Raw genomic sequence first — 16,402 nt, forward strand, 5'->3', positions numbered from 1 at the left:
GTACTGTCCAACTTTTATGGCACCCTTCTGTTTGTTGTACCAAACATACTTAACTGACCCTAAAGGGGGGAGTTAGACACACTGCAGTCTGCTGTCTGATTGCCACTTTCAACAATGAAGACCTTCAATGGAAGTTTCTCATCCCAAGGGGAATGAAGCAGTAGAAAAACAGTTTTGTTTCTGCTGCAATAGCTGAACTGAACAAGTCATACACGTTTGTACCTCGGCTTCACTCAAAGTTACTAATCTAAGTGATTTAATATTGTTTGATTGGTCAATGTGTCTCTTACTGTCCGTATTTGTAGAGCTTTGAACACTTTTACTATTCTAATTTTTTCATCATCTTTGGTAGTTTTATAATTGTTATGACTTTTAGCATTTACTGGGATTTTCCTCATGGTTAAGTTTGTTTAAAATAGTATCCCTATTGTTAAGGGTGTTGTTTTATGTTGCATGCTACATCTGTTTTGTTATATTTGATGCCACACCTCAAATAAACTAACCTGAATCTGAACCTGAAACTTCCATGCAACAGCAGTAACAACGTACAAACCTGACACATACCATGTCTGAATAACCTGTGGATTTCAAAAGCTTAATTTAAGGTTGTTAGTGTCTCTGTGAATAATGTCAGCATGTAGCACTTCTCCATGGAATGCCTCATGTTCTTCTTTATTGAATGTAGTAGCAGGCTGTGCCCCTCTCACACTGTAGCGATGCCATGCTATTGCGTAGCTGACACGTCTGTTGGCATATGGCTTACACCCCTGCCTACCATGCGAGGGTTTGGTCGGCTGTGGAAACACACATAAGATCAAGGTGCACCACAGCAAAACATACCAACAGTACTGAGTGGAGACACTGTTTTGTGTGTGATCTATTAGTGAGCCTACATGACGACAAAAAGCTGTAATGAGCAATAACAATGGTTTGTACTGCAGTGATGAAATGATGTGAAACAACCACACAAACGGCAGCGTGCCTTATTGTTCTCAGTGTTTTTTGAAGTTGGGGTCCTGACCCCCTGGGTTGTTGCCATGGGGTGAATGGGGGTTTGCAGAAAATTTCGAGGGACAGGATGAAATAACTTTATAAGACATCATTATATTTGTCTAAGTTTTTTTGTAGTATTTAGCTGCAGATTGAAATCCATTTATTCTACATCAACCTTTCAGGTTCATTGATTTAAATAAAAAAACATCAGAGAAAATGTCTGAACAAATGTTTAATACCCCGCCTCTGTTGGTTACTTTTTAGACATAAATTGGCAAATAATTTCTCATCTGGTTACAGAAAATTATATTTGCATTTGGCTGAATAGTCTAAAGCAGGATTACTCAACCCTGCTCAACCAAAGAGCCAAACTGTTGAAAAAGACCTTTACAAGAGCCAAAAATCTAACTGGGGAACGGTGGCAAAAAATGGTTAAGGTGGCACAAGTTAAAGGTGGCAAAAAGGCCAAAAAACAGCAAAAAAGGGGAAAAATAGGAATAAATGGCAAAACCTATATAGCCATATAGCCAACCTATATAGTGAAAAGTGGCAAAATGAGTGAGAAGTGACCAAAAATGAGTGAGAAGTGACAAAAAAATGAGTGAGAAGTGACAAAAAAAATGAGTTACAGGTGGCAAAAATGGTCAAAAGGATGGCAAAAATGGAAAAAAGTGACCTTTAATTGCAAAAGGCAATAAAAATGGATCAAAATTAGCAGAAAATGGCAAAAAAATGCAAATAATGGCAACAGAATTAGACAAAGAAGGTTGACAATTAAGTTGGAACATTTAAGCCTACTGTATAAGTGTGGTAAACAAACTGATTAATGTGACCTGCAATGGACAAGTTGTGAGGTCAAAGTTTCCCTTTTTTAAGGTTTTCTTGGATAATTATATTTCAAATTAGGACATAAAAGACCCACAAACATCACCATAGAGCCATGTGTTGAGTAACACCAGTCTAAAGTCAAGAAAATGCATTTTGTAAATGAACTTTACACAGTGACCTTGCAGAGCGTTGGTTAGTTGGTTTGCAGAATGAGCTAAAGTTAGTAGAGCTAGCACCATCAGCCTTCAATCCTCTCTGCAGGTTAACCACATCCCTGTGCTGAAAAATTGCTTTGGTTATGTGTGACTACAACCTGGCAGCCACTGAACAACTTTATTCCCATTTTCTGGATTAAAACAGGGTTACACTGCTCTGATCCTACAGAGTGATATCGATGCTATCAGTTCACTTTTGTTTACATTTGATTGAAGAGCATTCTGGCAAGGCAGCAGTCATTAGTAATTCAAAATGACTCACGACAGAAATGCACGTATTCTAACCTCACAAGGTCTTTGTCAGCCACTGTTGTGCTTCTGTCCTTCTTCAGGAACCCAGCAGTATTTTTTTTATTCATTGCAATTCAGGCAGGCTTTTTGGTTATCTATATTCATTCATATTGTGATGATGATGAAAGGGCATTTTATTTTGTAACCTAGTCCAGCAGTTAAGCACTTCACCTCAGCATCATTCTACTTTATTACCACTAAGTACCAGATGTAGCTGACTCACCGAGAATTCCTCATCTGAATCCATCTGTGATTCCCAACAAATCTGCAAACACTGTATTTACACTGAAAGTTTACCATTTATCACAGCATGAGCACAACACCCAAGAAAACTAAACCTGTGCTGACTTTTTAATGAAATATGGGAAAAGATGTGATTGCTAATGGTGCACAAACATGCCCATGCAAACATAACTCGTGCCACATGCAGCACAAATGAATGTTGTGAGTGAAGGTAGCAGCGCCGAGCTTTTCAATCAATAACTCTGCTGCCAGAGAGGCTGGGGACCATTAGCACCAGTGAGCAGAGTAAAGTGACTGTGATGTGAAATGACAGGAGCTTTCACAGGAGCCGTCCTACCGTCCGCCTCATTGTCACTCTCTCTCACACACAAACACATACACACATACTGTTACCCTACATTGCAAACAACCTCACTAGGCAATCAGGACACCCACTGCGGTTCTACTTCTAAAAAATGTCAAGACTCATAAATATCAGGGTCACGGTTACTATGTCTATGTCTACTATGTCTTTATTCCCTGGGTACTGTCCTGATCTCCAGCAGGTATGGAGAAACACCTTTAAGGGGCTTTTATTGAACTTTATTTTGGTAATTCATAGTATCATGTATCATCTTGTTTAAAAAGTGGATTGTTTGGACCATAAATGTGCAAAAAAGTCAGTCTTTTTCAAAGGAGAAAGTGCATAAGCAGACAATGCATGGTGAAAGCATTGCACTCTCTTAAATGGGCGTTGCCTAAAGCCTAATCATATTTCTTTGTATAGGCTGGTTCACTAATAATTTTGGATGTGATCTCATTATGGCACAGCAGGTGAGATTTATATCTTGCTGAGACACTTCATGTGCATGACAAGCACTACTTAAAGTTCACTTTTCACATGTTTTTGAGGAAAAAGAGAACTTGGCATGAGGCAAAACAACAAGACTAGAAAATTTGAGTGAAATATGAACTTATTTCGACGGAGGAATCTCACTTTTAGGGGACTCAGATTTCCTTTGGATTTCAAATCCTTGCAAATGTTCACCTCTAGAATGCAACATGCAAAAACCACCTTCATCTGAATAACATACATACCTGCATACTGTTAACTGAATGTTTTGAGCACAGCTCAATGAAAGGAGGACGCCCTCCTCTCTTCTTTCACATCAAACTTTTTTTTTTTTTTTTATTTCGCCGTATCAAAGAGAATCTGACACTTGCTGCCTACCTCTCCCCTCCTGCTCTCCGCTCCGGGTCTGGTGAGCAGCGCCGTGTCACCGCACACCACCGCCGCGTCCTCCACGAACACGCAGTCCGGGAGCGCCTCGTCCGCGGGGAGCTCGACCACCTCCAGCCCCAGCCTCGTGCCCAGGACCTCGACGTACGCCTCGTGTTCCCTCCGCGCCTTGGCCAGGTCCACCTCCACCGCCTCCTGGCTGCTCCGGAGCGCCTCTTTGGCCAGGGATGCAGGGATTCCCCGGACGATAGCGTGGGTGTAATGACCAAAACCTGCCATTAAACCAGCCATGTTTTGCTTTCTCTTCACTTGGCACGCTCAAACCTGACAAAAAAGGACCAAAAAAGCACCTTCAGCGAATGAATGAGAGAAACTGCTATCAGTTAACCCGTTGCTGCCCGGCTCTCTTATTTGTTGCCCGTTAGTTTGTTGGGTTTTGATTCTTTATTTACAGTAGCCTGCTACATTCAGTGTCAGTCAGTCCTGCTCCAGTCTCCAGGCGAGCGACGGCGCTGCTGTGACGCGCACCGACCATCACGTGCAGCCGACGAGTCTGTCAGCCGTCCGCGAGCCGTTCAGCCCAACAAGTGACAGCGTGAATACACTGAACATGTGGCTCCATCAATTTCACAGAGGATCAGCGAGGCAGAGCGTTCAAGTCTAACGACTTCATGCTTTAAAAGCCTCTTTAAGGAGGAAGAAGAGCAGAATAATCAGTTCTTTCTCCCTCATTTCTTACTCCTTAATATTTAGTAAAGTAAAGCTACCTGCTCTAGGATTCTTTGTTTGAGGGATCTGACCTGACAATGGACTGCAGATGTGAATAACCTTACAACTAACTGCTACAACACTTAAAATGCAACTTGAAAGTTTAACATTGCACATACGTTATTATAAGAAATGAACAAAGTCAATACTTGGATTACTGAGCACCATAAACATAACACTACCTCCATTTTGTCAGTTTTTCTAAACACTTTTCTTTGCGGGCTAGCTGTAGGCTGAACTAGCAAGGAAAAAGTAGTGTTGCTGGATATTGGAGTTTTGCTGGTATCAGACATGCAGGTATTTAAAAAATATGTTTATCTGATATCAATATTAATGCTCAGTCTGATAAATAGATGTATTTAGGACCGGAAAATTCAGTCCTTAATACATACTTTAGAGTAGTAGAGTAAGGAATGAGGATGAGAAAATACAGACTTCAGCTGACATAGGTCTGCTGGTCCATCTAAAATGCAATAAATTCATGCATACATATGACCAATGTTACAGCTGTTATGGTTTGATATTTACAGCCAACATAGGCTGATATTAATAGCTAATATAGACTGATATTTACAGCCAACATAGGGCAGTATTTACAGCCAAAATAAGCTGATATTAATGGCCAGTATAGACCAATATAGGCTAATATTTACAGTGAATATAGGTAAACATTTACAGCTAATATAGGCTGATATTTACAGCCAATGTAAGGCAATATTTATGGCTGATATAAGCCAATATCTATAGCTAATATGGGCCAATATCTACAGCCACTATAGGCCAATATTTACAGTCTATATAGGTCAATATAGCTTATCAAGGCCGATATTTACAGTTGATATTGGCCAACATCTATAGCTAATATAGGTTGAAATTTACCACCAATATAGGCTTGATTCACAGCTGATACAGGTCGCTATCTGTAGCTAATATAGGCTGATATTTATATCCATTATAAGCCTATATTTATAGCTTATACAGGTAGGATTTTCCAGCTGATATAGGTCGATATCTGCGGCTAAAATTTGCAGATATTTACAGCTGATATTGGCCAATATCTACAGCTAATATGGTCTGATAGCTACATCCAATATGACTATTATATTTACTGCAGATATAGGCAGATATCTATAGCTAATAAAGGCCAGTATTGAAGCCAATACAGGCTGATATTTATATCAAATATAGGCTTATATCTATAGGTAATAAAGGCCAGTATTATGGCCAATAAAAGCTGATATTTACATGCAATTTAGGCCTTGATTTACATATAGGTGAACATTTATAGTTACTAAAGGCCAGTATTACAACCAGTATTACCTGGTTGATATTTACAGCAGATATAGGCTAATATTTACAGATATTATAGATCCATATTTAACAGATGTAGGCCAGTATTTACAGCCGATGTCACACTTCATCAAATATCAACAGAAATATTCATATCTGCCAACACCAATAATCAACCGTCTTAGCTAATATCTGCTGATAATGATGTCATGCTGATGATATCATGCATCCCTTAGTTGTTAGAGGATAATCTGTTGGGGATGAAGGAAACTTTGATATCCATTCTTTTAGTCATTTTCTGTCATTTTGTTAAAGAGCAGTGATAATTAAGCTACAGAATTTATTCAAACATGGGTGAATTTGATCCAAATGGAGATAGCATCTTAATTATTTTCCTGGAAATGTTCACAACTTGAGAATTTTCGAGATTAAAGTCAACACCGTTTGCTGATGCTGTGAGAATATAATGTAAAAAGGAAAACATAATGTCATGTGTGATAGTAGGATTAAGGACTGTGTATGCTCATGGAAAACAAATACCTCAAAGCTTCTGACAGGTAAAGAGTGAACTATGGCTAACTTTAGGTTTTATCAAGGTGTTCTGGCTAAAAATGGGTATTAAGAAGCATTTAATCATGTCAGCTTTTACAGTTGCCTTAAAAAGGGAGCAACTGGGAAACTCCTGTATTCAGCTATGGACAAACAAGGAAGACGGTGTGTCTGAAGAGGAATGTTTATGAAATCTAGAAGGGGGAAATATTTCCCAAAGACTGACAGACATGGCTAATCGGCTTATAGAGAGCATTTTTAATATCTATGAAAAAAGTGAGCTAACATTGAAAACAGAATGCTTTTAAGTCAAATGGTCTCCTATATTCATTTCTTTTTCAATCTGTGTAAATGTCAGTACTTTAAGTATTTATACATATAGATTTACCATTCACTACTTATTTTTTCCTTCTTCTTGTCCTTTTTTAGTAATAATACTGTGTCATTGCCAAATTGGCACAGTTGCCTAAAAGAGGGTGGTACTTTTGAGCTCATTGCTGAAGGATGAAGAAGACCATCTTTTTCTATGCATCAAAAATTGAGACAAAACTCTAAGAGCAGATCTCTATTCTCTGAACCTGAAAGGAGACATGCAGTTTCACTCCTGGCAGACTTCTTAAGATAATGCACACAGCATTTAAAAGCAGAGAATGAGTATCAAAGAGGATGTCTGCTTTCCTGCAGAGTAAGATGAGCATGAAAGGAAGAGCAGTGTTATTGAGCTCTTGTTTGTGCATATAGGAGGAGGAAAGAGTGTTATATTCCCTGCGGTGCCATCTAAGGCAGGTTCTGGGCCCGCTGAAGCCGTCTGAATGGATGGAATGTTTCTTCAGACGTCCCGGCAGCACATTCTTCCACCGCGGGACCTCGGTTTGTCTTTTCTTGTTCCAAATTCACTCAATTATCCCCGACTGCTCGAAACATTCCAGGAGCCCCACATTCCTTTTTCCACTCCAGCCAGGACCACCACCCTCCTCCTCCTCCTCCTAATGCTAACACCTGCCCACACCCAGACCTCTCTTTTTTTCCATCATTCCTCATCATGGACAGACGTGGCCAAAGAAAAGACCCTCTTCTCTTTTCTTCTCCCTTCATGCTGAGGAATTTGGGTTACTCCAGACGAGGGAAAGCCCTCATACTTTGAGCACACCTGGCTGCTTGTCTGTGCAGCTATAAAAGAAATGAGTGAAAGCAGACACCATCCTCCCAGCTGCAGATGAAGCTGCACCAAAAGAAGCAGCTCAAATTTGTCTGGTATGATTGGACTTGTGGTGAGATCCCAGACGTCTAAAGTGACACAGACACACGTGATTACACAGGTGCACTGGACACATTTGTACTTCTGAGCAGTCAGGCAAATTTATAAACCTCATTAACACAGAAAATGAAGCATAGAGTGACAGGAGATGATCATAAAACGCGTGTTTCTGGATGTAAAGGATTGTAATTTGAGACACCTGGATAGCAGATCCAGTGGGGGTCTCTCTGCAGCCAACATCAACTAAATGCAGTGGCATTTATCATCAGGAACTGTTGCTCTGGACTAGTTGTTTTGCTGTGTTAATACTGTCAGAAGGCATTCTGGAAAATGTAATTCAGTCACGAAGAGAATAAAAAAGTATGAAGATACTTTTCTGCTACTGTAAAAATATGCTAGCTCACAATATGTGTGGAAATGCATGCCAGGAAATGGTTCAAACCAACGCTTCTCATTAAAGCGCACCCATATATGCCTATAATGTACTTTTAAATATTATACTTCCTTTTAAATTGACCTGTCAAATATAATAAACCTAATTTGCATCTTTTCTTCACCTGAAGATAAACTTTGGCTATCAATACATCAGCAACTGTCTTTTAAGTATAGTTGCAGCCTCAAACAATTACAAAGAAGTGTCTTTAGTCAATCCCCTTCGGCATTGCTCACATTTACCATGACTAGATGGGAATTTCACTATGGCAGATTTTCCCATTTATGTTGGAATTAAAGATTTCTGGTTGGGACTTGTTCATTGCTGATTTTAGTCTTACCTTACTGGGAAATGGGCTTTAGCTTGTATAACACTTTTATAGTTGTCTGAGTACTTAAAGAGCTTTGTACACAGGTCACACTTACCCGTTTGCTCCATATTCACACGCTAAAGACAAAGACTGCAATGTAGAGAGGCCTTCATTATCGAACAATCCCATTCATATGTATCCACACACACAATCACACACCCACTGAGGCAGCAGCCCAAGGACACCTTGGCATGTGACCAGTTTAGAGACACAGCTGTACCTACTGAACCACAGATGCCCCATGTATGTCTGTGCAGTGGGATATATAGAATCACCTATGGCCATGCAACCTGGTTATGACCTAGCCGGAGGCTCAGGTTCAGGTCCAACCTGTGGCTCCTCTGTTGACAACTCTTCCTCCTTCCCTACTCCAAACACTGGCCTGTCTTATAATTTTGCAAAGCATATGGATAAGCCAGATTACACATCTTTCATCAGCCAGATCTGTCTCGCAGAGCTTCAAGATGAAATGCTTGTTCCTGGTCAGGGAATACTGGAGCAACATTGAGGCTTTTCCATTATATGGCATGGCACAGCTCTACTTTGTCTGACCTAGCACGGCAGCCTAGCGCGGCAGGGGATTTGCTTTTCCACCACAACCAAGCTACCCATTTGAGAGCTGATGACGCAGAGTTGTGAGCCCTCCTTGATCTCTCTACACTGTCAGATCTGATTGACTTTACATCATTTAAAAGTAAAAATCAAACTATAGACTGACAGCACTGCGCACCGCTCTGCACACTCTCTGCCTCTTTCTGTGATCAATAAACAAACAATACTTCACACTTATCAAAATGAGAGAATTTTCCCACATATAAGTTAAAGAACAGTCTTCTGATTATTGATTTGTGGACCCTATAGAGCAGAAATGAACACAATCATATTTTTGGATTGGGCAGTGAGAACTGCATGCTTTACTTGCACTAGTTAATAAATTAAAGATGTACTCTGTCATTGGCTAAATGTTTTGAACATCTCCAGCATTTTGTTTTTTTAAAAGTCTTGCATTTATATGTCCAGAAGAAGGGGAAAGGTTCCAACTTTTGTTATCAGTTGGTGCAGAAAAAGTTGTAATCTTGGATCTGTGCTTAGTCCTCCCTGATTTCACTCGTCAGTGTGAGAACTCCAGCCTGTGTGCAACTATCGGACCGTAGTACGAGTTTATAAATCTCCAGTTTTGGTCTTGTGTCACAAATGTTTATGTCGTGTGGTGAATGCTAACATTAGAGCACCACTGTTACAGAGTTATAGATAGCTGGAGCAGAGGCAGGGATAAAAGGTATCTTCCTGTGGGCTGAAAATTGATCATGAAGGGGGGTATCAGAAGCAGAACAGGCAAATCGCACCCTGCAAACCACTCTGATGTCAGCGCAGCACACTTGGAGGTGAGGCTGGCTCACGACCAAACACATGATGGAAAAATACATCAGCATGGCTTGGTTTGGCTCAGCACGGTCAAAAATTACATTGGAAAAGCCCCACAAGTGTAATTTGAAGAGAAAGAGGCAACAAGCACAGGCATGGTACAGATGAACTGTAGCTATGACAGTTTTATCTACTGGAACTTGGTAACATTTTCTGTCTAGCAAAGAGGAGCTAAGAACCGCACTGAAAGTTTTTCATGGTGGATAAAAAGTTCTTTCTCTTCGCCCAACTGGATTTAGTTTAACACCTGGCTCCACTGACAGTAAACAACAATAATGGTTGTCTGTCAAGCTTGTTTATGTTGTTTATTCCCTATGCCTCCTCTAATTGGCCCATAATAAATCTGACAGAACATTCTTCCAATCGCCCTCCAATTTTCTTTTATTGTTTTTTGTAAGGTTCTGCCTTTAGCCTTTACCTTATCTAGGTAGACAATGGATGGAGGAGAAACTGGGGACAGACAGTTGGGAATGAAAGGCAGGAAAAGAGCCACAGATCAGACTTGAACCCACTTTGAGAACTGCAGCCTCCAAATACAGGGCACGATCTAACTGCTAGGGTGATCTGCATCCATCACAAAGACATGGCTAACTTCGTTCCTCAAAATCATTGCCAGATAAAACATGTTTGATAAATAGAGAATGGTATGTGAGTGTGAAACGACCCTATTCAACTAACAAGAATACCATGTTCTCCCTTCTCCTGTCTGCTTTACATCACTTCACAGTAAAAAACAAAAAACTTTTGGCAATGTACATCAGAGATAGAAAGAGGTTCTGTTTTATATCAGGATTAGAATCTGTGATTTGCTTTCACCATCTTTACTTTTCACCGTATCAAATCATGTTCATGTGGAGACATGAGCTTTCTACGCTAAAGAAAACCCTGGAGATGAACAGCTGGTGTATACGTCTTTTTCAATAATCAAAGACGCAAATCAAGGCCTACTGTTCTGAGTTTGTTTGCAGATATTGGCATTACCTGGCAAACACACTGGGCTTAACAAGTGCTGGAAAACAAATTTCAGACTTTATTTAACTTGCCATTTCTTCAGAATACATAATGGTTGCTAAGAACAAATCCCAGTAACAGAATTTCCCCCAAACTGTCCCGAGTCTACAAACAGAGGGTGTGCTATGGCTGCATGGACACAATGCTGACAGAGGTGAACAGAAAACAGAATATTTCATAATTATTTGGACTTGTTTCAAGGACAAATGTGCTCTCTGCAGCTCGAAGGATAAACCGTCCCAAAAAATCATGAGGGAAAAAATTATACAATACAGGATATGAAGGAATCGTGCAGTAACAAGATTATGAAACCGCTATCCTCTCTCAGGACCTCTTATTTAATTAAGTCAAGATAACAAAGACAATATGGCTGGACACTTCAACTGTGGCTTTTTTCTCTTCCAGAGAATCAGCAAAACTGACAGAACAAATCCAATGGAGTTCATGTGGATCTTCCTTCCTGGACTGGTTGGATCTATTTTTCTTCAGAGTTTGACTCAGTGTTTTTTTAATCGCTGGCCTCATCTCTTTCACATGAGAATGACCCATAACTCAGCAGACTTCCTGCTGCTCCATGAGCTGACAGAGAGAGGAAGTGTTACGAGTACAGACTGCATACCAGTTATGACATTTATCTTGAATATACTACAATGGAATCTGTTGTTTAAACATGCAAGGCCGTCCGGTTCTGTTCCATCCGTCACTTGGACTTAAAAGCCGCAGATTTCCTGAAATGGATTCTAAGGGATGCTTTCTCTTCATCTGTGAGGGCTCCTGGTGAGATCTGACAATGGATTTCCATTACATGGAGCCGGAGTACGACACAGAGTCTTTTAAGCTTTGGTGAAATCTCTTCAGCATCTCTGCTGGAGTCTCTAAAACAGACGCTACGGAGCTGTGAGCACAATTTGATGATAATATCAGTGAAGAAGAGAGCCCCTGCCTCATTTTAGGAGGAGTACACACACAGTCAGTTTGTGTGATGGGGAGACAAAATTGATGGAAACTATTATACCAGGATAATTACAACAAGGAGACCCATGTCCAGCTTTTGGATGACTTCCTGAAGAGAATACGTAATAAAGGAACGACAATTACTACATGTTATTCTCCACTGACGTACAATGACTACACTGTTTCCTATAGCTGGAACACATGGGCGGATGCACTCGTGCAGTCATAAACACACATGTAGGTTCTCATGTTGTAAAAACATACACACACAAGAGACCTGAGGTCAATACTGAGAGCATGACATAAGAGCTGCTGTCCAAGCACAGATGAATCTAAGGGTTTAAACTAATTGATGTCCCACTCACGAACTGTACTAAATATGAACACTGTCTTAATGATGTTTGCCATCGGTTTCTGAAGCTGAATTTGAAGGCTTATTGATGTAAGTCACCATTTTTCAAGTGCTTTCTCAAGTTAACTTCAGGTCAACCTAGCAACAGGTAAAAAGGCAATACAGTCAGGCAGATCACTGATCTCAGACGCCCCCTCCTGCAGACCACTACTGTGAGACGCTGCCTCTGTATGCAATACATGCAAAACCTTTCAAAATAAAATCCTATCTATCTCCCAGTTAGGGTTTGGGTAGTGTATAAGGTATGGGTTAAGATACCAAAGGATAAAAGTCAAAAACCTGACCCGCAAAACCTAATTTCAAAATGTTTAGTAAAGCTAACTAATCAGTCTGCTAGCATGAAAAACCTTGTCTTCCATGAAAACACTCTAACACAGCTAACATAGCCAAAGTTAAAGCTACGAAGCTACATTAGCCACATAAGTCACATAAGCTACGTAGCTAAAGACTGTACACCTTTAACAGATTTGAAAATCTCATCAACCCCATAATTTTAGATATCTAATGTAGCCATCCCAGCTATGTTAGCCTATGCTACATTTGCTAAAGCTAACATAGCTAAGGCTAACGTAGCTGTTGTTCTTAAAAGATATTGTGGCATTTGTGGCAAATGATGGCCTGTAGGCACTTTTCATTCTTCTGCCCCTGAAAAGCTACAACACTGAACAAAGCCCTCAACAGCGCCTTACGGCCCCCTACTGGTGGTAACGAATGACTGCACAGCACCTCAAAGCAACACTGGCATTTTAACAATGCATCCTTCTGCTTTCACAACATATGCATTTTTCTTTAAACCCCACAATAGTTACGCTGGTTTATGTAGTAACATTAACTATGTATCTAGCATAGCTAAGTTAGCTTGAGCTAAAGCTAACAAAGCTAAGTTGAGCCACTGTTTGCATAACTACTGCTTAAACTGGTCTATGCATAATTTAATCCCAGATTAGACCTCTGACCTTTAGCTGTTTTATTTGTGAAATATTACTCAGTCATGTTTGAAATATGGTTAAAAAAAAAAAAAAAAAAAAAGATAAACCTCTGAAACAGGAAATATGTTGTTCCAGCATTACATCACTTTTATCGTGACACAGGTGGCGTCTCACAGTAGTGGTTTGCAAGAAGGGGCAGCTAAGAGCTTTGGTCTGCAGCTGGACTCCTCTCCAAAAAAGTGGAGCTGAGGTGAGCATGAAGCCCCCCAGCAAGCAGTTCAAACTCAGCCATGTGTCAGTCATAGCATATGTTTTTTTTTTGTTTGTTTGTTTGTTTTTTTGTTACATTAGGCATGCTCAATTTGTACCATGCCAGAGAATGATTGCCCTGTTTCTCCGTCACCACAAACACCATGCCATGGCCGTGCATACTTATAGCTTACACAGTCCGGTATACTAGAGTTTGCAAATCCACCAAGAAGGAGACAGGAGAAGAGACAGCCATGGAAACAACTCACATGACATTTGTTTATGCTCACTGTGGACAATGGAGTCCATCCTGCTACTTTGGATGTTTTTATTATTTACCAGTAACGACTGCTTTTTCTATTTCCACATCTACTGCGCAGTTCAGAGGATGTGCTGCATGGATAAGACAGTTTTAAAGAGACAGGAGAGTTTTAGAACTGACTTTATTTTTCTACTTGCTGACAAATACCCTGTACTTGGGCATTGTTGTGTTTACATCTCAATGTACTCTATCTGGAGTCCATATAAATCATGCCCAAGACCATGACTCAGGCATGGGGCCCAAGTACAACATGTTAGTGTTCATACTGATCAAATAGTCTTTGGAGTCTGGTGTACTCAGACCTGGGCCCAGCTATCTAATGTGAAACCACCCAAAGTCATGCCCCTACTAATGCAAATGCATGCAAGTCTTAATATCATCTAAATGGGTAAGTTATTTTAAAAAAAGAAAAAAAAATATAGCGATTGTTACTTGTTTGATCAACCTGACTGTAAACATGTTTATTTATGCAGTAAAGATGGACACTTAAAATGGGTGTTATCCTCAGACTGTTGAAAATTTCAAAGAAGCCTGAGTGACATCAGCAATCTGGTCACTGAAGGAATTTTTTGAGTCCATTCTGAAGTGGCCACCACATTGAAAATACTATCACAGTCTAACTTAAGATCTATCAAGAAACAAAGGAGTCAAGCTGAGGTAATGTTGGCTTGTAGTCAAGGCAGCCATGCCACTATGAATGCATAACTTAACATCCTTATTTAAAGCAAAATGAAAGTTATAAATATAAAAGATCAGCCTTAATACAGTGTATGCTCATAAAGGCATCAAATACTCTGACCAGAATCTTTTAAACTTTGCTGAGAATGATTATTTCTGCTGTAATAATGTGCATCTTAACCCTGTGCTGTTGCAGTCAGCCTCAAGTGGACACTTGAGGAACTGCAGGTTTTTTGCACTTTGTATTGGCTTCTTTTTTCAAAACAGGAGGTTGGTGCTTGTGTTTTTTTTTACTTCCAGCACAAAATTTTCAAGATGCAATGTTACCCATACACAGAGATGCAATAATTCTTGTTGTGCCATGTTGCCAGCTTATTTCTTACCTCCCTTAAACTCTTATCTTTACAGCTGCCCTGCCCATGCCATGCAACAAAAGTATCTTTGAGTACATCTATCCCCAGACCATAACATCCTCTGATCTTTCAATCAAGCTTCATCTGTCCATTCAAAACATTGAAAGCTATGTGTAATAGGTATGAGGGGAAAGAACACGTGTTAAAAATCATCAAGATCCCTTTTTTTTATAGTCTCACCTGTTACATTATCATAGGCAGAAAACCTTAGCACATTAGCAAAACTTGGAAACACACCAGAGATCACTGCACATGTGCTCAAGCAGACACACCCCCTGTCCAAAAAAGTCTGCACACACCCCCAGTCTGCATACTTTCCGCAGATACAGACTACACAGATCTGTTTATGTTATCATATGAATAATATATTTCAAATATGCTGTGATTCCTGGCAGCTGGTCATTATCTAAATAAATAACAAACACAAATTAAGCTGAGACTGAACGGAGACGCCTACAGTCTTCTTTTATTTTTAAAAAATGATCCATATCGGATACGAAACAGTGCGCAAAAACAAATTTAAGTTATTTTTCCACTTTGGGTTACTAGATATGATCTTTGCGACTGAATTTAATCGTTAGGAGTCACATTTTATATCGAAAGGGTGTTAAGAGCGACTTCATAACTCATTAAAGTCATCTGAAGTCCGCAGAGAAGTAAAAGAAGTAGAAACTCACCCGAGAGGCTCTCCAGGCATCTTGCTGCTCTCGCTTTAGCGGTATGTCAAAACTGTGCACGAGACTACATGGGTGAAAGGGAGTGTAGTTTCCGATCCCTACAAAACACAAATAAACACCAGCTTCATGAAAAATATCTCCTTTGGCATCTTCGTTGCGGTAATATAGGTTTTATGTTGCGTCTTTACGCACATCGTTTCCATCTGGTGAACGTTTGCATCAATCGGGATCATTTCAAAACTTCAGTAGGCTAAGGGACTTATTGAGACCCCTGATGTAAAAAAAGGAAGCAGAGACAAAGAGCAAGTATTTGTCTCCCCCCACCAACACCATAACATCTCTCGTGGAACATTGGATCACTTTACCTACAACGGGACCCACTTCCCCCCTCCAAACGTGATGGACAGATTGCGTGAAAAAGTCAAATTGCCACAAGGAATGAAAGCAGAGGAATTTTCCCTGCATGAAGAACATATTAAACAAGGCTTAAAGCTGTCAGGAATGCTTTGTGGTCTGCTGGCCAAAGGAAGAGAAATATGTTAATAATGTAGGCTACTGCCATACCAAATATGGCAATATTGTTACGTCTGAGCTCTGGTGCGCATCTGGAAACACTTAGCTGCTCTGAATAAAGGCGCAGGAGAGCCAGAAATAGACACTGTTAAACGTATTTCTGCCCACACCTTTAGACTCATATACACCTATTCTAAACGTGGCCACTGATACATGCAATTAAAAAGAGGTTAATAAAGCGCATTAATCAGATACAGCTTTACGCACACAAAGTTACTCCAAGTATACGGGACAGTGCAGTGAGAAAAGTTTATATTTACTTCACCATACTTTGTGGTACATTTTACGCACTGTGATATCAC

General features: G+C 40.1%; 1 protein-coding gene across 2 annotated transcripts in view; it reads right to left on the reverse strand.

Annotated features, from left to right (window-relative positions):
* The window catches only part of ddah1 (dimethylarginine dimethylaminohydrolase 1), a 149,178-nt gene extending 133,221 nt beyond the window's left edge, over positions 1-15,957 (reverse strand). Inside the window, exons 1-2 of one of the 2 annotated variants that reach the window (XM_041790924.1) lie at positions 15,528-15,957; positions 3,781-4,113 (exon numbers count right to left, since the gene is read on the reverse strand). In XM_041790924.1, the coding sequence (XP_041646858.1) occupies positions 3,781-4,080 (300 nt within the window). In that variant the 5' untranslated portion in view covers positions 4,081-4,113; positions 15,528-15,957. Of the gene's footprint in view, positions 1-3,780; positions 4,344-15,527 lie in introns of those variants that run through there. The other variant, XM_041790923.1, reaches the window with a different exon arrangement.
* Between the last annotated feature and the right edge of the window lie 445 nt (positions 15,958-16,402).

Source organism: Cheilinus undulatus, linkage group 7 (genome assembly GCF_018320785.1).
Source record: "Cheilinus undulatus linkage group 7, ASM1832078v1, whole genome shotgun sequence".
NCBI classification, from domain to species: Eukaryota; Metazoa; Chordata; class Actinopteri; order Labriformes; family Labridae; genus Cheilinus; species Cheilinus undulatus.